We start from the raw sequence: 23461 nt of genomic DNA, 5'->3' as shown, positions 1-23461 counted from the left end.
TTGCATCTAGATTTAAAAAAAATCATGTCAACCTACGTTTTCTCTGCAAAGAATGCAGATCCATTAAAAGAAAAAAAAAAAAAGTATTCACAGAAACAGAAAGAACATTTTGAATTAGGTGAAAGTATTCTGAATGTTTACCATGATTTTGCATCGACCAATTTTGGGGAGGAAGGGGATTCCAGAAGATTCTGATCGTTTTAAGTCGTTTTGTTTTATAGGCCTATGTGCTTTTGAGAGATAGTGAACCCCAAACCGTTTATTTTATATGATGGTCAACATAATCAATTTATGTATTTTGAGAAAGCAGGTTTACAACTCTATGTTTTTGTCTCCCCGCCAAACAGTTTGTGAACTTTCACATTTTATTTTATTTATTTTTTTATTAATCTCATAGTGTTCAGATTCCATCTGAAACAATGGGTTCACCTACTCTTTAAATATAAGAATGTTTCAACTCCTAATTTAAATACGTTGTACAGAATCCCTCACAATGTTCTGTCTTCCATAATTTAACTGGTTCACAACAAATGAGTCAGATATAATAATGCATCAGGGTGCAATGGTGTAATGTTTGGAAGAACACCTTTGGAGAGCGATGTTTGCACTAAAGTTTGTCTTTGCGCTCTCATCTCTCTATCGCCGCTCTGTCGCCCTCCAGCGACGACGACTGGAACTCCGCGGGCAAGACTCCGCGCTTCAGATCTGCGCAGACCCGGAACAATACTACATAGCGCCAGAGGATGTAGCGCACATGTTTGGAGCATCCGTGGCTGCTGCAGACCGTCCTGTTGCATGGCGTGGACTTGATTTAAAATCTGTTTACTAGTAGCGTCGGTGACAGGTCCAGCAGGTACGTAAACCACCAACATACCTTTGTGTTTACCTTTGAGTTCTGTTAGTCTGTTATATTGGCGTTTGTACGTATAAAGAAAGGAGTTTGAGTATGAAAATAAGTCTCATACTACGAGCCGTGCTGGTTTGTTTGGGTTCGTGGATCATTTCGATGTTTCTCACTTCTGAGCTACGCCATAGACCAAACATGCCAGATCGAATGTGTATTCAACTTATTGAACGAAGTGGTCGTTTGCCGTGTCTTTCCGCTTTGTTTTCAAGTAAAACGACTCAAAGTATGTATCTAACGTTACACGTGTTGTGTCTTGTTGATGCCGTGGGGTTCTGTGGTCTCCAGTCGAAATGGCCAGCAGGCCTAAGGACTCGTCACAGCCCGCTGAGCAGCAGCTCCTACAGCCCGCTGAGCAGCAGCTCCTACAGCCCGCAGAGCAGCTCCCGCAGCCCGCAGAGCAGCTCCCGCAGCCCGCAGAGCAGCTCCCGCAGCCCGCAGAGCAGCTCCCGCAGCCCGCAGAGCAGCTCCCGCAGCCCGCAAAGCAGCTCCCACAGCCCGCAGGGCTGGAGGAAGAGATGGACACCAAGGCGGCAACGCCATCGGAGACCCTCCACGTCGCTCACGGGAACACACACACACCCGAAGAAGCGGAGCCACAGCCACAGCCCGCCGAGGGGTCCCGGGCACCAGGGGAAGCCAGCGCCGCGGGGGACGTGTGTATGGACGTGTGCGCGGCCGGTGGTCCGTGGACCGAGGACAGGCGGGCTCCCCCGGCGGGCCTTGGAGACGGTTCGGAGGACTCGGACAGGTACTGGCTGTTTCACACGTCGATCTCGCTGTACGGTGTACACAACGGGGGTAACGTTGAGTTTAAGACTCATCTTTTAATGTCTTAATAAATCAAACCCGAATCGGTAATCCTTCTTTGAGCCCCAATTGAGGACCACGTTTTCTAAACCATTATAAGCACATTCTGGACTAAGGTTATAGCCGCCTTGAAGATGGTGTAATATTCAATCAATTGTGTAGTAACTCTGTTTTGTTAAGACTGTTTTGTATGACTTTATTTGACAGCTCCTCCTCCTCCTCCTCCTCCGCTGCCTCCCCTCCCTGCGTTCGGATGTTGGATGAGGAGGATGACGAAGGCTTTAGCCAACCGGCTCCAATCAAGACCCGCGATGAGGTTCTGCTCGAGGTAAAAAAATACAAACGGATTCGTCTAAAACACTGAGCGTGTCATGTAATATCACTTTTAACCATTAATCATTTTCTGTGTGTATGTGATCGTTTTTTAGGAGCTTCCGGCTGTGGAGGAACTGTGTGTGTCCTTACCAGAGTCTGCGGATATCCAGCCAATCGGAACGGTCACCAGTGTCATTCAGCAGCTCAGTGAGTCCACCGACCCACCAGCCAGCTCTCTACGTAACGCCCGCTCCCCCCTCTGCCTCCACCACGGGACACACTGTGCCCTCCACTGGGATGCATAGACACACATCCCTAATAGTGTTGTCAAAAATATCTCTTTTTCGATAAATTCGAAAACAATATCGCTTTTTTTTTTTACTCTTTTCTCCCCGGCAGCGAGTTATCACACAAATCACTTACAGCGCCAACATAGCCACGCCTCCTCTCACTAACTCGCTCTCTGGCAGTAATTCAGCACTAGTCTCAGTGCTCTGTGTGACGGTGTTGGCTTAAAGTTACTTAAGACACTCTCAGTGCAGCGCATCCGAGACCGGTTTTGGTAGAGAAAGAAAAGTGGCAGGAGTGCTATTTTAGAACCCAATAGGGCCCAATTTTGCAACTAAACATGGTGTTTAAATGCAATGACTAACATGGTTTCTGAGGAAATAGGTCAATTGCCTTAAATCAGAACAAATGTTCTTCAGCACTACCTGGTGGCCATATGGTGTATTTGTGAGGGTTTGGCTTGGGGTCGTTATATTATATTTGCCCTTAACTTTCAAGAGAGGCGTCACGCGTCAAAATCAGTAGCCCCTGTTAAGGGCCAATTATGGTCCCACGTCGACGCAACGCAAGAGGGCTTACGGACCCCTTTACCTCCTTGCGGACCCTCCTTGCGTCCACCGCGAGGGCCTGACGTGCACCTCCCGAAAATATGTAACCTTGCGTCGAGGCGACGCAGCAGCAAGGGCTGTGATTGGTCCGCTCAGTAAAACCCGACGCAGAATAACCATAACTGGTTCGTGACTGCGTCAAAGCGTCTGCTTAGTCCTTGCGTTGCGTCGACGTGGAACCATAATCAGCCCTTAAAGGGGAAATCCGGTGTAAATTGGATCTGGGATCTGTTTAGTATGACAACGAGTTTGAACGTTGTCATACTAAACAGATTCTTACAGTGTTCCCCACAGACCAGTAGCATTGGGTGCTGCGCCCCTGCAGGGTTGGCAATGGACAGGTTTTTGGCCGGAGTGAGACTCTGGCATCTTATAATGCTGGGGGGGGGGGGGGGGGGGAGTTGGGTTGCGGGCGGACGGGATTGTTGTGTTGGATTGCGTGCGGACGGGATTGTTGACGGGGGGAAGGGGGGGAGGGTTGGTACAGGCTGGAGGAGTTGTTGACGGGGGGGGGGGGGGTGACAGCCACAGCAATTTAGCGCTCGTCCGAAGCAACGAGAGATCTAACAGGTTTTTTTCTTTTTTTGGTGTGACATTTGTTGTGAGAGCGTGAGATATTTATACTTAAAAATCGCGTTAAAATAAAAAAAGCAGAATCAATTTGTGGTGCTGGTTGTTGAATCTGTGGCGCTGCGCCACACATTGGTCTATGTATGGGGAACACTGTCTTAAGTTGACTGTTTTTATCAGATTCTACCGAAATGCTATAGGTTGGAATGCTAAGGGAATGTCTCATGGTAAAAAAGAAATCGCTATTTTAAACACTTCTTAGTATAATGAGGGTCTTAACATATAAAACGAGGCATTGGTAACTTTGTAAGTGCACAGATAGTTTATTTAAGATTACATTTTATACACATAACACCTTCAGTAGTTCACCCGTCAACGCCATCTTGTTTTTAAGACTCGATAAGTCGACTGACGAACACAGAGCTTGCGTGTCGTTGACGGCTGTAGGGCTGTACACGCGAGCTCTGTGGTCGTCTATCGACTTATCTGTACACTTGCAAAGTTATCAATGCCTCGTTTTAAAACAGCGATTTCTTTTTTACCATGAGACATGCCCTTAGCATTCCAACGTATAGCATTTTGGTAGAATCCGATAAAAACAGCCAACTTAAGAATGCGTCTATAGGCGTTTTCTCCCCAACGAACGTTCAAACTCGTTATCATACTAAACCTATCCCAGATCCATTTGACACCGGATTTCCCCTTTAAGGGCTGATAATACCAACTGATAATTATTGTAATTGTAATAATTGAAATGTAATCTTCAACTTAAATTTCTTAGGGCGCACCCCCCCCCACTGTGCCGCTGGTCTGTGCTCACACTAGGGCAATCTCAACTGGGCCTGAGTACGGTTGCCTCTTGTACGGTTGTGTATCCGCGCGTGTACGCGTGTCGGCTCATTAGCGTCTGTAGCGTGGCCTGAGCACACCTCTCCGAAGTGAACTGAGGCCACGGAGTTGAACTGTACTGGAGTACGGACGGCGCGCTCACACTAGACCAACAATCTAGACTTTAGGGGGCAGACGTACTCGGGCGCGGTACAGACGGCCCAGTGTGAGTGCGCCCCTCACAATCAAGATTGACATTGAATATTCCATTTGCACAACAATCTTTCTTTTGGCACCAAGAGGACATATTACAGCCCTTGCGGTTATGGAGATAAACATTTATTTTGGGTATGTTTTCCCTGTGGTATTGAAAATGGTATCAATATTGTATTTCGAAGTTAGAAAATCCAGTATCGTGACAACACTAATCCTCAATATGTTATCCACTATACTATTAAGCTGAGAGAGGGCCATGAATTGTAGGCTTATCCTGGTCTACCCAAAGGCAATTTCAGTTTTTCCTGTATTCTGGTTTACAGCCCCTGTAGAAAGAGAAATTAAAACATAACAATAAGAACAATAAAGTCCTCTTCCACACAGCAACGCTCCAGCCCCAGAGCAGAAACGGAAGCTGGACTTGATTGCGTTCCTGCTCTGGTCCATTTCAATTCATCCGCTGATAAAAGATCTGAGCGCTGTGCTCATAAAAAGAAAAAGAAAACTTCGTTTTTTGACAAATCATTAACCAAAACATGATGCAACTTCCTCCTTTGGAAGTTCCTCCATCTCTCACCAGTAAGTCATGCTACGGTGTACTCACGCACTCCCCTGTGTGTTCCCCTGTGTTCCCCTGTGTGTTCCCCTGTGTGTTCTCCTGTGTGTTCTCCTGTGTGTCCCCCTGTGTGTCCCCCTGTGTGTCCCCCTGTGTGTCCCCCTGTGTGTGCCCCTGTATTCCCCTGTGTTCCCCTGTGTGTTCCCCTCCGTTGACGTGCATTGGCTAGCCATAGTGTTGTCATGGGCGACACCACAGACCATCCGTCCATTTGATGTTGGGCCGTTACCCCCAACTCATGGCTAAATCCTCTCTTTTCTAAATTTTTTCTTTCATTAGTGATAGTCCAATCACTGAAGGGAACTCCTCCGTTGACGGAGGACAGCATCATCTTCACCTCGGACCGGCTGGCGGTAGGCAAGGTGAGCCAGAGGAGCTAGAGGACACGGGCCACTGGGACTGTAGCGTCTTGGCTCAGCCTGTGAGGAAGGTCGCAACACACAACAAGAAAACGCAGTCATCAAAGTTGTCAAATGTCCTTTGTTGGGGTTGCCACCAAATGAAAAGGTGAAAGTCCTGAGCTCTGCTTAAGACCTGCGCGTCGTCATCAGCCTAGCTGCTGTGTGCTCCCCCCCCCCCCCCCCCCCCCAGGTGTTCGAGGTGTTTGGCCCGGTCGCCGCCCCCTATTACGTGCTGCGCTTTAACTCTGAGGAAGAGATTGTTACCAAGGGGCTGGTGGTGGGCTGCACCGTGTTCTACACACCAGAGCACAAAGAGTACACCGGATACGTGCTCACCAAGCAGCTCCAAAGGTAAGTACGGGCCCTCAGGCCGGCTCTCCTCTGACCTGAAGGCCACTAGAGACTTCTAAACGGCTGTTTCAGTGGTCCAAGCGGGGTTTCAGTTAACCGGCGTCCACCGGCCAATAGCTGACTAGAATTTTAGATTGGCTGGTAAATCTAAATCTTAATGCTTATCTTAATCTTGAATCTTTACAGGGTGTCCGCGCATCCTTAAAAAGTCTTAAATTCATGTTTCTAAATTTAAGGCCTTAAAAAGTCTTAAATTCGTTAAAAATGTCATATGCTGGTCTTAAATACTGTAACTCAAGGTCTTAAATTTGTCAGGGCAGGACTATTTATTTATTTATTTTTCTCGCGGGACTTTTCGGGAATGACACGTAGAGAGGCTTCTTTCTTGCTAGATACTTGGTCGGAAACATGCAGTTAAACTGCACTTGTGCTTTTGAACCAGAGAGCACTGAGTATCACCTTATGTTCAGTAAACAGACAAACAGTCAACTTGAATGAGTCTCATTGAGTGACACACATGCTATGCTTGTGTTGTAATACAGCGGGATCCCCCCCCACCATCGCGTGCTTTAGGTCTTAAATTTCATTCAAGGTGGTATTAAAATGGTCTTAAAAAGTCTTAAATTTGACTTGCTGAAACCTGCAGATACCCTGCTTTAGCCTAACCCTCTCTCAGGGTGAATGGTCAGTGGAAATGTGTTGGCGTGTGGCTTACTGAGTGCATAGACTCCTCCTATGTATATTTAGCAGCAAACTAAATCATTATATTCAGCCAGGTGTGGTGCAGCCTGCGTGAACTTTCTTTTATTCTTTGCTTTCTTCTTCTTTCCCTCAGTCTGAGAGGATCTGACGCGTCTTGGAAAAACGACCAGGAGCCCCCCCCAGAGGTACACACACCAACGCGGGCCGGAGTCCCTGAGCGAGGCTCTGGTACCAGGGTGGCCTACGCAGCCAACGCATGATGAGGGCACAGCCTGGTCATCATATCTCGTTTGTGTTTTCTCCCTCTGCAGGCCTTAGATTACAGTGACGACGAAGAGGAACAGGACGCTAAGAAAAAGAAGAGACAGGGCAGCAAGAAGAAGAATGAAAACGGTGGGTTAACACACACGCACACACGCAGCTGATAATATAACTGCCAGGTTACCCTCAGTGTAGACCACCAGACAGAAAGCAGCTGAACTTTTAAGTCCTGAATTCCAAGTCAAAGTGGAGTCTTATGTTGATGTTAATCAAGTCTGTCTCCGGGTCTCCGGTCGTGTGGTTTGAGTCCCCACCTCTGCTTCATGTGCATACAGGCTCATGAGAGGATGCTGGTTTAGAACCAGGAAGCTCCAAACAGACCACCCAGTATTGCTGCTTTCACTTGATTTTACCCGCAGAGATTTATATGTTTAAAAACGGGAAATTGTAAAAGGTATGCATCAAAATCATTTTCAAACCTAAAAATGGGGTTTCAAGACAAAATATTCTCTGAACCGCTGCCTTTATCGCTGCATGTGTCGAAATTGTAAAAAAATTAATGTATTTTGCATCCATCGTTTCTTCAGTTTGATACCCAGTAAAACTCTTCAACAGTCCATGGTCTGCATTACCTCACCAACGAGCCCCCAGATAATGAGCCACCAGATAATGAACCCCCAGATAATGAGCCACCAGATAATGAGCCACCAGATAATGAACCCCCAGATAATGAGCCACCAGATAATGAGCCACCAGATAATGAGCCACCAGATAATGAACCACCAGATAATGAACCAGATATTGAACCCCCAGATAATGAACCACCAGATATTGAACCCCCAGATAATGAGCCACCAGATAATGAACCAGATAATGAACCCTGATCCTAGATAGGCTCACTGGTAGCAGAGGACTAACCAGTCCACTAGTGGACCTCCCATCATGAGGCTCACTGGTAGCAGAGGACTAACCAGTCCACTAGTGGACCTCCCATCATGAGGCTCACTGGTAGCAGAGGACTAACATGTGATGGCCCTCCTCCAGAAACCAGCCACCAGGCCCACCACGCGGCCGCCGCCCCCCAGGACCAGCAGCCAGGGCCCCACTACCGGCCCTTCCCTCAGGGGCCCCGGGGAGCGGCCCCTCACCGCTTCAGGCCCCAGGGCCCCATGCGTCCGCCCCGGGCCCCGTACCAGCACCAGCACCCCGGCCACCACCCCCACGCATATCTCCCTCCGCCCTGCCCCTACCCCCCCCCACTGGGGCCGTTCTCTCCACATAACTACCCTCTCTACCCTCCCCCTCCTCACCACCATCTTCCTCCTCCTCCTCCTCCCCCCCACCACCACTCCTCCTCCTCGTACGGCCCCCCCCAGCTTCCCCCACATTGGCCCCCGGGTCTCCACGCGGGTCTCCACTTCCCCCCCCCTCCGCCGCCGCCCCCCCCTCCCCCGCCCCCCCACTGATTGAACAACAAGATGAACTCTTCCAGGTCATGGACACCGTTAACCAGCGGCAAAGATCACGCTGGTTTTTCTTCCTTTCTGTTCTTTTTATTACGCTTGTCAAATCCCGCCTGTCTCCTCATGTTAAAATATGAGCCCAATGGTTTGTAAATGTCTGCAGTTTCCTAGTTAAACTGTGCTAAATTCAACTTATTTCTGCATTCTGCTGAACTGGCCTTGTTCGTCTTGAAGGCCTCGTCTAAATCCATTCGTAGTGTTGAACCACAACCAAGAGACCTTTTTGTTTGCATGTGTATTCGCCAAAGGTGACCTTTCTCATGGTTAATAAATGATATCTTTTGTGAAATGTTGGTTCTTCCTCTTTGGACACTTCCCATCCACGCTTTGTGTTCCGTTTTTAATTTTTACCCAACGTTACCCATCCACCAAGTTGTATCACTCTGAGTGTAACCAAGGCGTCGTCACTCATCCACTCGTATGGCGATGGAGGAGGACTTCCACAGTGAGGTGGGGAAGGGAGAGGATTGGACGGAGAAGGATGTGGACATCTATGACAGCATCGATGCCCGCGCCACCGGACCCCCAGCCCTGCAGCAGGGGCCCACAGAGACGGACACAGAGACGAGCGAGACACACACAGGTGACAGCCGCACACATGGGCACAATGTTATCGTGAATAGTGAATTATTTATTATCTTCCTGATGCTGAAGGGCCATTTAATGTGCAGAACCCTTCCTCTTTTAGGAAATGATTCATTATACCGTTCTGATTTTGTGTGTGTGTGTGTGTGTGTGTGTGTGTGTGTGTGTGTGTGTGTGTGTGTGTGTGTGTGTGTGTGTGTGTGTGTGTGTGTGTGTGTGTGTGTGTGTGTGTGTGTGCAGCCCCTGCTAAACCTCAGAAGAAGAACTATCTCACCACCGCTGCTGGGTGTTTGGCCCTGCTGTGTCTCCTGCTTCTCGCTGGCCTCACAGCTCTAGCCTTCCAATGTGAGTTCCTCACAACACACACCCTCTGCTTCTCAATGCGTTTGTTGAGACTTCCCGCGTGTGTGTGTGGAGTCAATTCAACAGCATTGGCGATAAGCACTCTACTCATATCACATTGTGCATTGCAGTTAATGTCAATCACTGGTACAAGCAAGAGCAACCCCACTGCAAGAATAAAAACAGTCATTGCAACGTTTTGCTTCCACCTTTGGTTTGATTTCAGGGTTTTACTATTGTTGGTCATTCTGACGACCTTGAATATGAGCTTTTTCTGACTTCAGATTTCACTGTGAGTGGGGAAAATGAAGAACTGCAGAGCGCTTTAGGCCACATGGAGTCTGCTTACAACACATCTCAGGAGTCCTTACAAAAGAGCCTGGAGCAGCGGGAGTCCTTACAAAAGAGCCTGGAGCAGCACGAGTCCTTACGAAAGAGCCTGCATGGTGACGGTATCGCCATCGCACATTTGTTCAATTTGTCATCCCTTGAGGGCTTGTGTGATTAGTTTTCATGTTTTGTTGCAGGTAACTTGTGCAGATGCTGGACGGACACCAACTGCAGTTGCTATTACATGTCCCGTACCAAGAAGAACTGGAAAGATAGCAGGAATGACTGCAGGGAGAGAGGCTCTGATCTCATTGTGGTGAACAGCCAGGAGGAGCAGGTACGGTGCTAGTGTGCTTTACACACGCTCTAATACCAGGTACCAAGATCAGCCTGGTTGACTATGGATGGCTGCACTGGCAAGTGTTGTTTCTGTTTAACAGTAGAAGAAAAATGTATCTATTTTAATCAAACGTAAAAACAAAGGGATGGCCAGTGGTTCAGTGGAGCACCATTATCTTATCTACTGAAACTGTTTTACTTGTTATGCGACCGTCGTCGTGTCTGTCCGTGATAGCAGCCACCTCTCCTAACCGTCCCTCGAAGGAGGGAAAAACTCCTCAATTATCAAGGAAGAAACCCTCAGGAGGAACGGAGAACCAGCGTTCCTTCTCAAGGTTTCTTCATGATAACCATGAGTCCTTTCTTGCCCTTTGGGGGCTCAGGGTAGGGGGGTTGTATGACGGTGGCCTGTGAAGACCTTTGACACTCACTACTGTATTGTTTTTTTTTACGTTATAATATATACATCAGGATTTAAAGGACTCTTAAGCCACTTTCACACATTGTGTATCCCAGAAATGTTCCAGAACATTTCTTGCACAGGTTTTTCCAGGAAATCAAGACCGAGTAACGTTTCCGGATCACTGCCTGTACGGCAGTGTTGAGAAATAAAGCAGTAACATTTCCGGCAGAGGCGCGTAAAGGGTTGCGTCTATTTGATGCAAGGCTGTAAAATAATTCTGCTCCTCTCAGCCCACCATTGTTAAGGCGGGTGGCATCCATTAGTGTTGCATTACTGCCACCTGCTGGACAGTCCCTTGGTCCCTTGGTCCTTCTATTCTGGCATTGCTATGCCATGTGTGAAAGGACGAAACTGAAGTGTTCAACAATGTAGCAGCATGTGTGACTAGTGACAATCACTAGTGGTGCCAGAAAGGATAGCCCATTAGTTAAAAAAAATATATATATATTTGATACCCCTTTCATTCCTTTTTCAGGATTCTTTTGGCTTGGCTTACTTTTGGCTCGGTTTAACTGACGCAGAAGTTGAAGGGAACTGGATGTGGGTGGATGGAACTGTCCTGAATACAGACGAGTAAGACTTGATGCAGTCCATTACCAGAATTGCACTGCTGGGATTTGGACTGCTTTGGATGTTCTTAATATCCATCTTCAGCAAACCATTATCGACTGTCAAGTACAAACTTAAGTCAACTCAAAAAACGACCACTACTCAAAAAAAATCATCATGCATCCCTTTCAATCATCTTAAACCAATAAAAACACTAAAATCCATTCAATGCAACTTTTTTCAGGTACTGGTCGGATCGTCAACCAGATAATTGGGGAGACCCAAATAAAGAGGAAGACTGTGTGCAATTAAGAAAGGATGGATGGAATGACAGATCGTGTCTTGCTCTTCTTTTGTGGATCTGTGAGAAGAATCTTAATGTGTCAAGCATTGCCTGATCTACATGACTAATAAAGATTATTCTAAGGTGTTTTGGTGTCGTCCTTACTTTACGTTTAATGTGAAAGCACACAATGGGCCTCATTGCAGGAGCATTTGTGTATTGTCCCCCTAAAGGGGTCATATTTATTCCCTGTCCTTTAGTGTGTTGTAGTGTTTTGGTGTCCATCTAAAATGTCTGTTAAGTAACAAAGCTCAAAGTCCACGCCAGAGGGAGCCAAAGGGAGGCTGAACCTCCTGAAACGGCCCGCTGGCAGTCAGCCTTCACCTCCGTCACCTCACCGACAAACACATCTACACAATCATTGCATCTGGGGGTGATGGTTTAATAGTTGAATGTTAGACCTTACTATAATCACTGTTCATTGCTGCAGAAACACTTTCAGCTTGTGGTCAGATCGTTCAAATAGCTCAATTAATAATTGACTAATTTTTCTTTTTTTTTTTAAATTAAGAAAATGGTTGCAGTGAACAGACGTTTACTGAAGCTCTATAATGAATTGGTTATTCTGTTCATTGAGTTAATGATTGCAGAGAACAGACGTCACAACAGACCCTCGCGTGTGGGCAGGCGAACGTGGCACGTTGAAAGTAGCGGGACAAACGTTGAACTATTTAAATGTAGTTTTGAACACTTCCATCGACTGAGTGGTAAACTCCCATCAGCAGCATGGACCTATAAAGAATGGACACCGGATTGAAACACGGCGCCCATTAATTCCTTTGGAACCTGCTCAGTGGCGCAGGGCGACATCAAGGACAGAACTGCTCCCGCATCATGGGAGCCACGCCCTAGTCCAGGACGTTAAGGATGGAGAAATATTCTCGTTCTCTAGCATTGTTAGCATTGTATTATCATAAGCGAGAGGTCTGAGCGAGCACAGTCACATTGTTTACCGACCATGGAGGTATAAGTTACTAACCCCCCGATTAGTCTCTAGATGTGATACTATATGTGCACTGAGCCCTCTCGGAGGCCCGGCCCAAACAACATTAGTTTCACTACGACTCCTTTCAGCCGCCCACCCCTCCTTCTCTGGCTAATAAAACGCTTGAGGTTTGAAAAGAGAAAACTTACATTTTAATAGTACATGGTCTAAAGATAATTATGAGCCTTTGATTGATATCCAGAAAAGATTTGCAGAGACACATTCCTGTTCCCCGCTTGTATTGGAGTGAACGGGGATATCTACTTCTGGGCCCCGTGGTCTGAGGGACCCGTCCACAGCCCGCTAAAAACCTGCAATACCAGGCGTGGCCACTGAGCACTGGTGGATTGCGGAAGTAGGCCCTGCTCCTGGGGGCCTGATCAGCAGCCACTAGCGGGGGGGTTGTCAAAATGAGGACCACACGTTTGGCAACGCCCCTTCAACACGCCGCAGTCCCCGCCCGCACACTTCCCACAATCCCTTGCCCCACGCGAAAACGTGTCAATACGAAGTGAACAGGAGGTTAAACACGAGGCCAGGCATTTGGTGGACCACCAAACACCTGGCCTCGCGTTGACAACATGTGGCTGCTCATGGGGAGTTCACCACGTTGTTGATGGAAGTCCTTAAAACCAGGAAATTGAATTCACCACGAGTCTGTACGGTCCGCCAGTACTCACTGAATGATGAGCGTTCATTTGCATTAAGTTAGCCGGACGCGAGCACCTATCCAATACAAAGTGAATGGAGGCGAATGCCCCACCCAAGACCACGCCTTCGGTGGGCCGTGAAGCTGAGCTGATCCTTCAGAGTATGGCGAGGAGCAGCGTCGAAAAACCCTCTTTCAAAAGTTAAATGCTTTGGCCTGAAGGTATATTAATCTTGGGAATATTATTTGATATTGATCTGAACACCAAATGAGCCTCATAGCTTATAGACTAGACAGCATATTTTAGTGATGAGGAACTAATTCAACCTCAGGCCTTGAGTGAAAAGGACTCAAGGTACAAGGTATCTTTATTATCCCCGAGGGGCGATTTGATGCACAGCCAGCAGTAAAAAAGAAACAGCAAACACATAACGGATAAGACAACAAATAACCCCAAACGGATCACAGTTACATGTGGTCATTGACCACACTGATGGCCGCAGGCATAAATGATTTTTTCAACCGGTTTGTTGGGCAAAGTGGCAGCTTGTATCTGCGGCAGCAAGGAAAACTCAAAGTACAGGGGGTGGGTTGCCTTAAACACGGTAGTCTGTAGGTCGTCACGGTCACACATGTCAGAAACAGGAAGGTTGATCACAGGAAATGATCGTCTTCTTCTCCTTCAGCCTGCAGTTGGCCTCAGTCTGCGAGGAGAGAGCTGGGGAACGTTGTCGGCCATGTCGCAGCGCTCAGGTGAGATCGAGATGTCAAGACCAGCGAATACCAGTCATATTCAGGGAACCACACCGAAGAGATTGGGCCAGATTGTACCGCAAACTCAAGTAGCTACTCTCTCTCTCTTTACATCTGTCTGTCTGTCTGTCTGTCTGTGTTGCGTTTTATTTATGTGTCAACAGTTGAACAAGGAATGAATTGACCAATTGAAAGATTTTCATCACCTCGCTATTCTGCTCTATCAGTTTTCTGAAGATTGAATATGAAGTAACCTGTGTGTGTTTCCCTGCAGAAAGACACCACGCACCTGGCCTTCCTCAGCATCGGCCTGCTCTGTATCCTCCAAGCTCTCCTCAACATCACTCTGAGGGTCTCCCTGAGCGGGCCCCAAGACCCCCCGGCCCTCCCAAACCTGACCTGTGAGTCAGGTGGATTGGGTGTTAATGAAGGTCCGAGCATACAATGACACAAACACAATGAGAAACAAAGGAAGTCATACTTTAGGCAGAGCTGAACAAGGGGCTGCTGAACCAATAGGGGATCCTCAATTAACATTTAATTTGGCTTGTAAATGTAAATATGTCTTGACATTGACATGAAATATACGAACACCCTACGTTTTTCCAGATAGGTCGGGTGTGTGATTATTATTATGCTTTAGCAACGTCCTTTTTCTTGTGTTGACATGACTCAATGGCATGGGTTGCGCCGCGGTGCGAGGGTTGTGTGTTTCCGTTGAGCAATGTTCCTGTGGCGTTGTGTGAAACAGACAGGCGAACACGGTGTCACACGAGCTGGCAGATGTTGGGCAACGGCAGCTACTACGTCTCCAGAGGGCGGGGAAGCTGGAACACGGGCCGCACGGACTGCCTGGAGCGCGGGGCTCAGCTCGTCATCGTCAACGACAGACAGGAACTGGTAGGGAACACACTTTGACCTTCTCTGTGCGGTATGAACTAAGTGTGTTCAACTGTGTGTTCAGAGCCTTCAGCCGCTCCGCTCCTCCTCCTCTGTTCACCTCACTGTCCCCTCCGCCCGTCTCACCGCGATGGGGAGCAGAGCCTTCAGCCGCTCTGCTCCCCTGCTCTGGAATGCTCTACCCCCTGACATCCGCAACACGGCTCCATATCACAGTTCAAATCAAAACTCAAAACTCACCTTTTCATATCTGCCTACCCCCCCCCGATCTCACCTTCCCACATCACCACATCACCATCACCCATTGTCCACCTTATTTTAACTGTTTGATGATTGTATTTATGTTCTGTACGGTGTCCTTGAGAGCTTTGAAAGGCGCCTTAAAATAAAATGTATTATTATATCAGTGACGGGCAACTCACAGATACAACTTTTCACACACGGAAAAAAGCTGCACTTTTGATAGCCCCAGTCATGGTGAACTTAAACTTAAATGTGTTAAACAACTGCACCAGAACATGGACATATCGATGCACAACCCCAATGCATAAAAAATGAATAGATCATCAGAGCCAGCCGCTCCATAATAAAAACATGTCTTATCGGCATGCAGTTAACAAAGTACGAAGGAGCTTGCTCTTCTCCGCAACCCTGTCTATCACGTCATCAGAATCCAAGTTCATAAGGACCTCTTTCTCTGTCGCCATATAGCTTCCAACTTCCACAGTATAGCTTCCAACTTCCAACAACCCCAAACGCGCAGACGCAGTCTAGCCTACTCGATTCGGTCTTGAAATTCCCAGAAGTCATTGCTTCATTTAAACTTTTGCAAACAAATAATCAAATGAAGAAAATACAGGTAGATTTGTTTTATTTCAAACCATGCACATTATTTAACATCTGAATAAGAAATTTGGCTACAAAACAATGTAGACCGATGTAAAAGTTGAGGGTAACCATGACTGTGATATAGAGACTCATATCTCTGGTATAAATACTGATCAGATTACATATATGTATGTATGTATGTATGTCTGTCACTTAACAGCTATATAATTCATACTTGGTCTTATACACACTATTATAATCTCCCACATACACCACTGTACTTATACACACACTATTATACTCATTTTACATGTATGTATGAGAGTGTATGTGTGAGAAGGTGAAACCCTCCCCCTTCTCACAGTCTCGCATAAGATAAACTATTATTATTAGTATTATTATTATTACTATTATTATTATTATTACTATTATATGGTGTATATATATTATAATTGGGATGGTGTGAAATTGGACTTCCACCACGGTAGGGGGCAGTGTGGTAATGAAATCTCAGGATCATGCCATCAGGGAATAGCCCAGGGGGTGTTGATATAAACAGCTGTTTTGTAAATATCTATAGGTTGTGCACAAGGTGTGGGTATGTATATATTTGGTGATTGTTTATTTAGTGTCATGTTTATTTTGTATTCACACAATGTACTTTCTGGTCAGTTAGGTAGAATTGGTAGCTGTAGCTACAGAATGTTCCCCCAACTAGTGGTATGGCCCATACGGCCTTGATTGGTCCAATGCATTTCCCTATTTAAGGGCTGCCTCATTTGGTGTTTGGGGGCTGAAGGTGGTGCTGGCTTGATGGGAGGCCAGTGCGAGAGCGGTATGTTTTGGTTAAGCTATGTTATGCTATCTAGCTTATGCTTGCTGATTTATGCAGTCATTTTCTTTTTTTTTGGAACTTTGCTTTATTTTTTTGTGAATGTTTTTGAAGAAAATAAAGCTTCACTTTTTTTTGCCCTGAGACAATTGCCCTCATTTTTGCCCACACTCTCTGAATCTGGTTGGCCATATCCCAGATACGTGGGGTGACCACGCCGGTCCCTCACAGTATGTTTGTGTATGTGAGAGTATAGTAGTGTATGTGAGAGTACAGTAGTGTATGTGAGAGAGCATAGTAGTGTGTGAGAGAGTATAGTAGTGTGTGAGAGAGTATAGTAGTGTGTGAGAGAGTATAGTAGTATATGTGAGAGAGCATAGTAGTGTGTGAGAGAGTATAGTAGTGTGTGAGAGAGTATAGTAGTATATGTGAGAGAGTATAGTAGTGTGTGAGAGAGTATAGTAGTGTGTGAGAGAGTATAGTAGTGTATGTGAGAGAGCATAGTGTGTGAGAGAGTATAGTAGTGTGTGTGAGAGAGTATAGTAGTGTATGTGAGAGAGCATAGTAGTGTGTGAGAGAGTATAGTAGTGTATGTGAGAGAGCATAGTAGTGTGTGAGAGAGTATAGTAGTGTATGTGAGAGAGCATAGTAGTGTGTGAGAGAGTATAGTAGTGTATGTGAGAGAGCATAGTAGTGTGTGAGAGAGTATAGTAGTGTATGTGAGAGAGCATAGTAGTGTGTGAGAGAGTATAGTAGTGTATGTGAGGGAGTATAGTAGTGTATGTGAGAGTATAGTGTGTGAGAGAGTATAGTAGTATATGTGAGTATGTGCCACGGATTATCCTACGGACATTCCCGAATCAGGGTTAATGGAGAAGTCCGAGCCAAACTTAAGGCACGGATCGCCGCCTACAACTCAGGTGATTTGGAGGAGTACAAATCCTCCCAATCAGGTGATTTGGAGGAGTACTCTCGTCTTCGTCGGCCTGATCACCGCCAAAGACGAGAGGGCGTACAGATTTATGCAGTCATTTTCTTTTTTTTTGGAACTTTGCTTTATTTTTTTGTGAATGTTTTTGAAGAAAATAAAGCTTCACTTTTTTTTGCCCTGAGACAATTGCCCTCATTTTTGCCCACACTCTCTGAATCTGGTTGGCCATATCCCAGATACGTGGGGTGACCACGCCGGTCCCTCACAGTATGTTTGTGTATGTGAGAGTATAGTAGTGTATGTGAGAGAGCATAGTAGTGTGTGAGAGAGTATAGTAGTATATGTGAGAGAGTATAGTAGTGTGTGAGAGAGTATAGTAGTGTATGTGAGAGAGCATAGTAGTGTGTGAGAGAGTATAGTAGTGTGTGTGAGAGAGTATAGTAGTGTATGTGAGGGAGTATAGTAGTGTATGTGAGAGTATAGTAGTGTGTGAGAGAGTATAGTAGTGTATGTGAGAGAGCATAGTAGTGTGTGAGAGAGTATAGTAGTGTATGTGAGAGAGCATAGTAGTGTGTGAGAGAGTATAGTAGTGTATGTGAGAGAGCATAGTAGTGTGTGAGAGAGTATAGTAGTGTATGTGAGAGAGCATAGTAGTGTGTGAGAGAGTATAGTAGTGTGTGAGAGAGTATAGTAGTATATGTGAGAGTATAGTAGTATATGTGTCGCCGCCTACAACTCAGGTGATTTGGAGGAGTACAAATCCTCCCAATCAGGTGATTTGGAGGAGTACTCTCGTCTTCGTCGGCCTGATCACCGACAAAGACGAGAGGGCGTACAGAGACCCCCCCCCCAGAGTCCGTCCAGGTATGCGGTCCGGAGAGCTATTAACAGTGCTAAGAGACAATACAAGGACAGTGTGGAGTCTAACTTTCAGGGCTCCAACTCAAGACACATGGAGGTATAAGAACAATAACAGACTGTAAAAGGACAACGAGCGTGGCTGAGGAAGTGTCTCCATCTCTGTATGAGTATAGCGGTGTATATGCGAGATTATAATAGTGTGTGTAAGACCAAGTATGAATTATGTCCCAGGCGGCCCCTCATAGCTACGTATATCATCCTGAGTCGTATCCATGGTAACACACAATCCACACACAATACAATGCATTGTGGTTTTGCTACAGGCCATTGTGATGGGGCTGGCCAGAGAAGCCGTTGCAGCGTGGATCGGGATGACTGACCTGAGGAAGGAGGGCTTGTGGCGCTGGTTGGATGGAACATTAGTATCCCGCGACAGGTACGACTGTCTGTCTGTGTTTAACAATTATTTGCCGAATACAAAGTGAATTGTGGGGAGTATTCCCCACTAAACACGGAGCCTGAGTTTGTTGTTTTAGTATATACTACACGTGAACATTCCAAAAATAAACAAGATAACACTTTTTGCCAGAATTTATTTGTTTTTATTAGCGGGTTTGTTTGTTTTTATTAGCGTGACCAGACGACCGTCACTCGAGATGAAATCAATATCCCGAGTTTGAGATCTTAATCACGGGATATTGCCCAATATCCTGATTTAGCGAACCAATCAAATTGCGCCATCTTAGGAGGTTCACGTGTAGCATATACTAAAGTAATATAGTATATAGTTCACTGCTTAATCCCCATAATGCCCCATAAAACAAGTATAAAACTTATGCACAATAATTCACACACAACTTAATTCATAAGCTTAATGAAGGCTGGGACAAATGATAACCTGATCGAGCTAGAATATGCTACAATGCCTCATGGAGTGGTTCGGAAGTTGACGCATCTTCGCATAAAAAGGGTCGCAATCCTGCGTGCATTTCCTTTTTTCTGCTTGTTGTTTTGGCATTTGGAACAATGCCACTTGGCATTGTTCTCCAGAAACATAGTTTCAATGCCATTTCTGTCATCAAGGCGTCCTAATTCTAGTGGCATCAGTAATTCGTGAAGTTCATTGAAACGTCTGATGCTGGAGGCAATGGTAGAATAACCAACTCAAACATCCTGCCGTTTTGATTCTGCTGGACATTGCAAACATTCTGGTGTGATTGTTTGGCACAAAACGCACTTGTTCCAATCCGTCTGTACCGGCGCATTTGATGGTCCAGGTTGCAGTGGCTCCACTACCGTTCGTTCGTTCAGTCGCGTTTCCGGTAGCGGTGAATCATGGATCTGAGTCACTGAGTCGGTCAGACTCAGCTCCTCCCTCGTTCTCATTCTCAAACGAATCACGATCGTGCAATGGTGCAAACGGTCATCAATCAACACAACATTAACTAAGTTCCTTTTAGCTGAGGAGTGCTTCATGTTCCGAATCGGGATGTTGTTGCCCGTTTGGCTCTCGTGATTTCTCAGTCCTTGAGTCTTCACCGCTAAACACAGTCAGTGAACGAACGGCGACTCGCGACTAGTGGGTGGAGCTGGGAGTCGAGTCTCGGAGAACGAACGATACGAACGAGACAAACTGAAACGGGGAATCAGGTCGGTTCGTTCATGTTAAAGAGTCGTTTGTTCGAACTGATTTCTTCGCGAACGAGCCATCACTAGCTGATAACTCTTGGACATGTCTCTGTTCCCAACACCAACTACAAGCAACTAACCACCACCTCTACAACTACTGAAGGAGTACCTGAAAATACAAATCATAATCCATGTTATTTCATGTCACCAACATCCGTCTGCTAAATGCCCTAAATGTAAATGTAAATGAGCAGAATTCATACTGTTAGTATATTATATATATTCGATGAAAGAGTGTTCATATTCCATGCAATAAATCATTTGGTAGGGTAAATCAACACTGCTGGCAACATAAATGCAAGTTGTGATCATTTGGTGATTGAAATTATGGCATGTGTATCTAGAGTCATTTCATTTGAACATAATGAAGCATTTGTGTCATCTGGTTAAAAATATTCATGGTCAAAGCAGCTAGTAAAATGGCCGCCACGGCTACCATAGGACGTTTTCGCGGTGGCTCCATATCTGGAATTATTCATTCGACTATCATCTAATGACTGTGCCATATTTCATGCTTGTACGTACAAACCCACCATTGTTACACCTATCTGCCTGACTAACAGGGACTATGTTTCCTGTGCTCTCCTCCCCGGTCCAGACGCTACTGGGCGCCGTGGCAGCCCGACGATGCGGGCGGGGAGGACTGTGGGAACATCCACACTATGGCTAACTTCAGCGGCTTCAACGACTACGACTGCTCCAACCAGCTGAGGTGGATCTGTGAGAAAACGCCCACGCCCCCGGAGTTCAGCGGGCTGGAGCGGAACCAGGCTTAAGTCTGGAGATGAACGTCTGTGTTGACGTACAGAAAGGAGAGATTTCTATATTCTCATTACCGGTTACATTTAATACTATATCATCTCCAAAAGAACATTTCTCTCGTATATATTTAAAAACAACAAGAGATCATTTGTATCTGGATAGCTACATTTTCAGAGAATTGTTTTAGAACCTTCTGTTTTTGGCTTAAGCCCAACCGCAAATATTTGTGTTGAGAGACTGTTTTTCTACTTCTGCAGAATGCTGTTGTCAATGGTTTTTTTTGGAAACACAATGAGTGACATTGGGCTGTTAAAAAAACTGAATACACACAGGGACTACTAGCACCCCCTGCTGGTGCTATTATGTTTTGTGGATTCTTTTCTACCTTTCACCTGTTTCCAGCTGCCAATTGGGTTAGGACAATCATGGGCTACACCTGGCGGTGTGGGCTACTTAAAGGACAAGTCCGGTTTTTGAACATTGAGCCCCCTTTCTGGGTTGTCGAGGATGAAATAGAGCGGTGACACACTATTGGTCATGTCGCATTTCAAATCGCCCCTGCCTGCTTCAGAATGGCTGGCTACGGGCATTCACAAACCTGTCCTTAAAACAACCCTAAACGTTCGTTTTCAGAAATGTGCAACTCACAGAGTGGTTAGTGGTGTTCGTTGATGTTCCAAATCAAAATACAGAAATACAGTTTGTCGTGTTTTATTTAGCATTTTGTAAATCCCATTGAAACAGAAACCGGACCGGAACCGTAAACGGAAAGGGGGGCTGTTTATGTTTGGTTGTAGTCCTTTCGCTCGGTTCTCCGTCTCAACAGTAGGGCTAGAACCGAGCGAAAAGACTACAACCAGCCCCTTTTCCGTTTATGGTCAATGAGCAATGAGTCTTCCAACAGAAATCAATGACGTAACAAAATGCCAAATAAAACACGACTGAAATAAACTGTATTTCGCTACAATACTTGATTTGGAACATCAACGAAAACCACTAACCACTCGGTGAGTTGCACATTTCTGAGAACAAACGTTTAGGGTTGTTTTAAGGACAGGTTTGTGAATGCCCATAGACAGCCATTCTGAAGCAGGCAGGGGCGATTTGAAATGAGCCAAATACCCGAGACAGGACCAATAGTCCAAATTTCGGTGTCAACCACTATTTCATCCTAGACAAACCAGAAAGGTGGGTCAATGTTCAAAATACCGGAATTGTCCTTTAAGCAGAACAGACCCAGGAGGAAGCCTCTCTCTCAACATGAAGATGTGCGGTTGGGCTTCAGCCTTGCCACCGCTTCCTTTTTTCTGTCTCCTGCACGAGAGCATAATTGTTCGGCCTTTGGATGTTTAAGTCACGTATGACATTATGCGCTGCAACGTCTGTATTGTCTCGCGCAAGCGAGATAGACTCCACCATGCTGATCAATTGTTCCTCGATTTCGTCTGTCCACATTGTCGAAGAATTCAATATCAACTATCAAAACGATGCCAAACAATCCTTACCATCCTTACTTCCGGGCTTCACTGATTTGCTAGCCCTCCACCAATCAGATTGGTAAAGACCGAACGACTGTGGTGGCCGGTTACACACGTTGGATCGGCTGAAAAGAACGCCGACGACCTTATGGACGGCCGACCTCAGCGAGCAGACCAGAGAGACTCATGTCACCGACCTCTCAAGACTCACCGACGCCCGATTTTCGGCGCGGTGTGTGGCCTCCTTTAGGTGTCACTAAGACATACCATCGCGTCCTGCGTCATGTTGTATCCGATCCCTGTTGTATCCGGTGATCGGCGATCATGTAGGTGACATCAGGTCACGTCTGCTTGAACACGTCTGACTAAAACTTTTCCAGTTATGTTGTCTTCTTCAGTGGGGACTGAAGAAGATGAAATCACAGATCCGAGTAGGTCTATCCCTGTTGGCAGGCTTAAAAATTCCATACTTTGTGGTGGCTAGAGCCACCAGTTCGGGGAGAGGGTGTTACGGACCCTCTTTATTTTGTTTAGTTTGTAAATGCACTCTAGCACCCCCTGCTGGTGCTAGAGGATTTCTACCTTTCACCTGTTTCCAGCTGCCAATTGGCAATCATGGGCTACACCTGGTGGTGTGGGCTACTAAGCAGACCAGACCCAGGAGGAAGCCTCTCTCAACACCAAGATGTGCGGTTGGGCTTCAGCCTTGCCACCTCTTCCTTTTTTCTGTCTCCTGCGCAAGACCATAATTGTTCGGCCTTTGGATGTTTAAGTCACGTATGACTTTATGCGGGAACCTGAATAAACCCCCGCTTTCCGTGTGTGTGTGTGTGTGTGTGTTGTGTAAGTATTTCATTAATACACAGGATCAGATGTTATAATCCCTTGTGCCAAAATCCAAGGAAAACACATATTCAGAAGCCCCTGTCCAAACCAACCTTATAAGCACGCTGGCCACTAAGCTACCAACCAAAGGTGAAAAACACGAGACAAATGGCCCAACTAACAGCAGTAAGATAACTAATGATATTCATTAATCCCATGAGGGAAATTTGGGTGTAACAGTGAAATTTAAGGAAAATACTTCTCCCCCTGTGGATGGACTTTAACTTTTTTTAAATACGATTTAAACCTATGTTAATATTTTTGTATATGTACTATTATTTTGAAAAAGAAGCCCACATCTACATAACTACATACAGAGCCTAACTTTCAGGTCTGCTGAATGAACTTGTTACATTAATATCTTATTTTGTGGAATACCTTATTCATATTGTACTAACAATTCATTTTACATCACGTGTTTCTTTAATATGTTTTTTATTTTGTGTTTTTTTTTTGGTTTCTAAAATACAGAACGTGTCAAAGACATCAAGCTACGCAGTGTCTGTGTGAGTGTAGGAACAGAGTGATGACACGGCGCAGGAACCAATTGGTGTTCCCCTTTAC

The 23461-nt window shown here is 45.9% G+C and overlaps 2 protein-coding genes and 1 pseudogene across 3 annotated transcripts; all 3 read left to right on the top strand.

Moving 5' to 3' along the window:
* The first annotated feature begins 763 nt into the window (after nucleotides 1–763).
* On the top strand, nucleotides 764–8676 carry naf1 (nuclear assembly factor 1 homolog). Its single transcript, XM_084465549.1, has 9 exons — nucleotides 764–853; nucleotides 1193–1655; nucleotides 1922–2042; nucleotides 2143–2236; nucleotides 5435–5517; nucleotides 5747–5907; nucleotides 6743–6794; nucleotides 6921–7002; nucleotides 7915–8676. The coding sequence occupies exons 2-9, from the start codon at nucleotides 1198–1200 to the stop codon at nucleotides 8334–8336; spliced, it is 1473 nt and encodes a 490-aa protein (XP_084321675.1). The 5' UTR covers nucleotides 764–853; nucleotides 1193–1197; the 3' UTR covers nucleotides 8337–8676.
* Nucleotides 8677–8805: 129 nt separating this feature from the next.
* LOC311341176 (uncharacterized protein) lies at nucleotides 8806–11431 on the top strand. The gene is made up of 5 exons (XM_084466062.1): nucleotides 8806–8976; nucleotides 9219–9323; nucleotides 9605–9987; nucleotides 10928–11025; nucleotides 11246–11431. The coding sequence occupies exons 1-3, from the start codon at nucleotides 8814–8816 to the stop codon at nucleotides 9826–9828; spliced, it is 492 nt and encodes a 163-aa protein (XP_084322188.1). The 5' UTR covers nucleotides 8806–8813; the 3' UTR covers nucleotides 9829–9987; nucleotides 10928–11025; nucleotides 11246–11431.
* A 2284-nt stretch (nucleotides 11432–13715) lies between these two features.
* LOC311341196 (CD209 antigen-like protein C) lies at nucleotides 13716–20548 on the top strand (annotated as a pseudogene). The gene is made up of 5 exons: nucleotides 13716–13820; nucleotides 14006–14162; nucleotides 14483–14631; nucleotides 18407–18519; nucleotides 20371–20548. The product of its transcript is annotated as a CD209 antigen-like protein C (transcript).
* Nucleotides 20549–23461: the final 2913 nt, after the last annotated feature.

The sequence above is a fragment of the Micromesistius poutassou genome (genome assembly GCF_964030765.1).
Source record: "Micromesistius poutassou genome assembly, chromosome: 3".
In the NCBI taxonomy this organism is placed as follows: Eukaryota; Metazoa; Chordata; class Actinopteri; order Gadiformes; family Gadidae; genus Micromesistius; species Micromesistius poutassou.
Note: the sequence above shows the minus strand (reverse complement) of the source record. Positions and strands in the feature narration are given on the sequence as shown.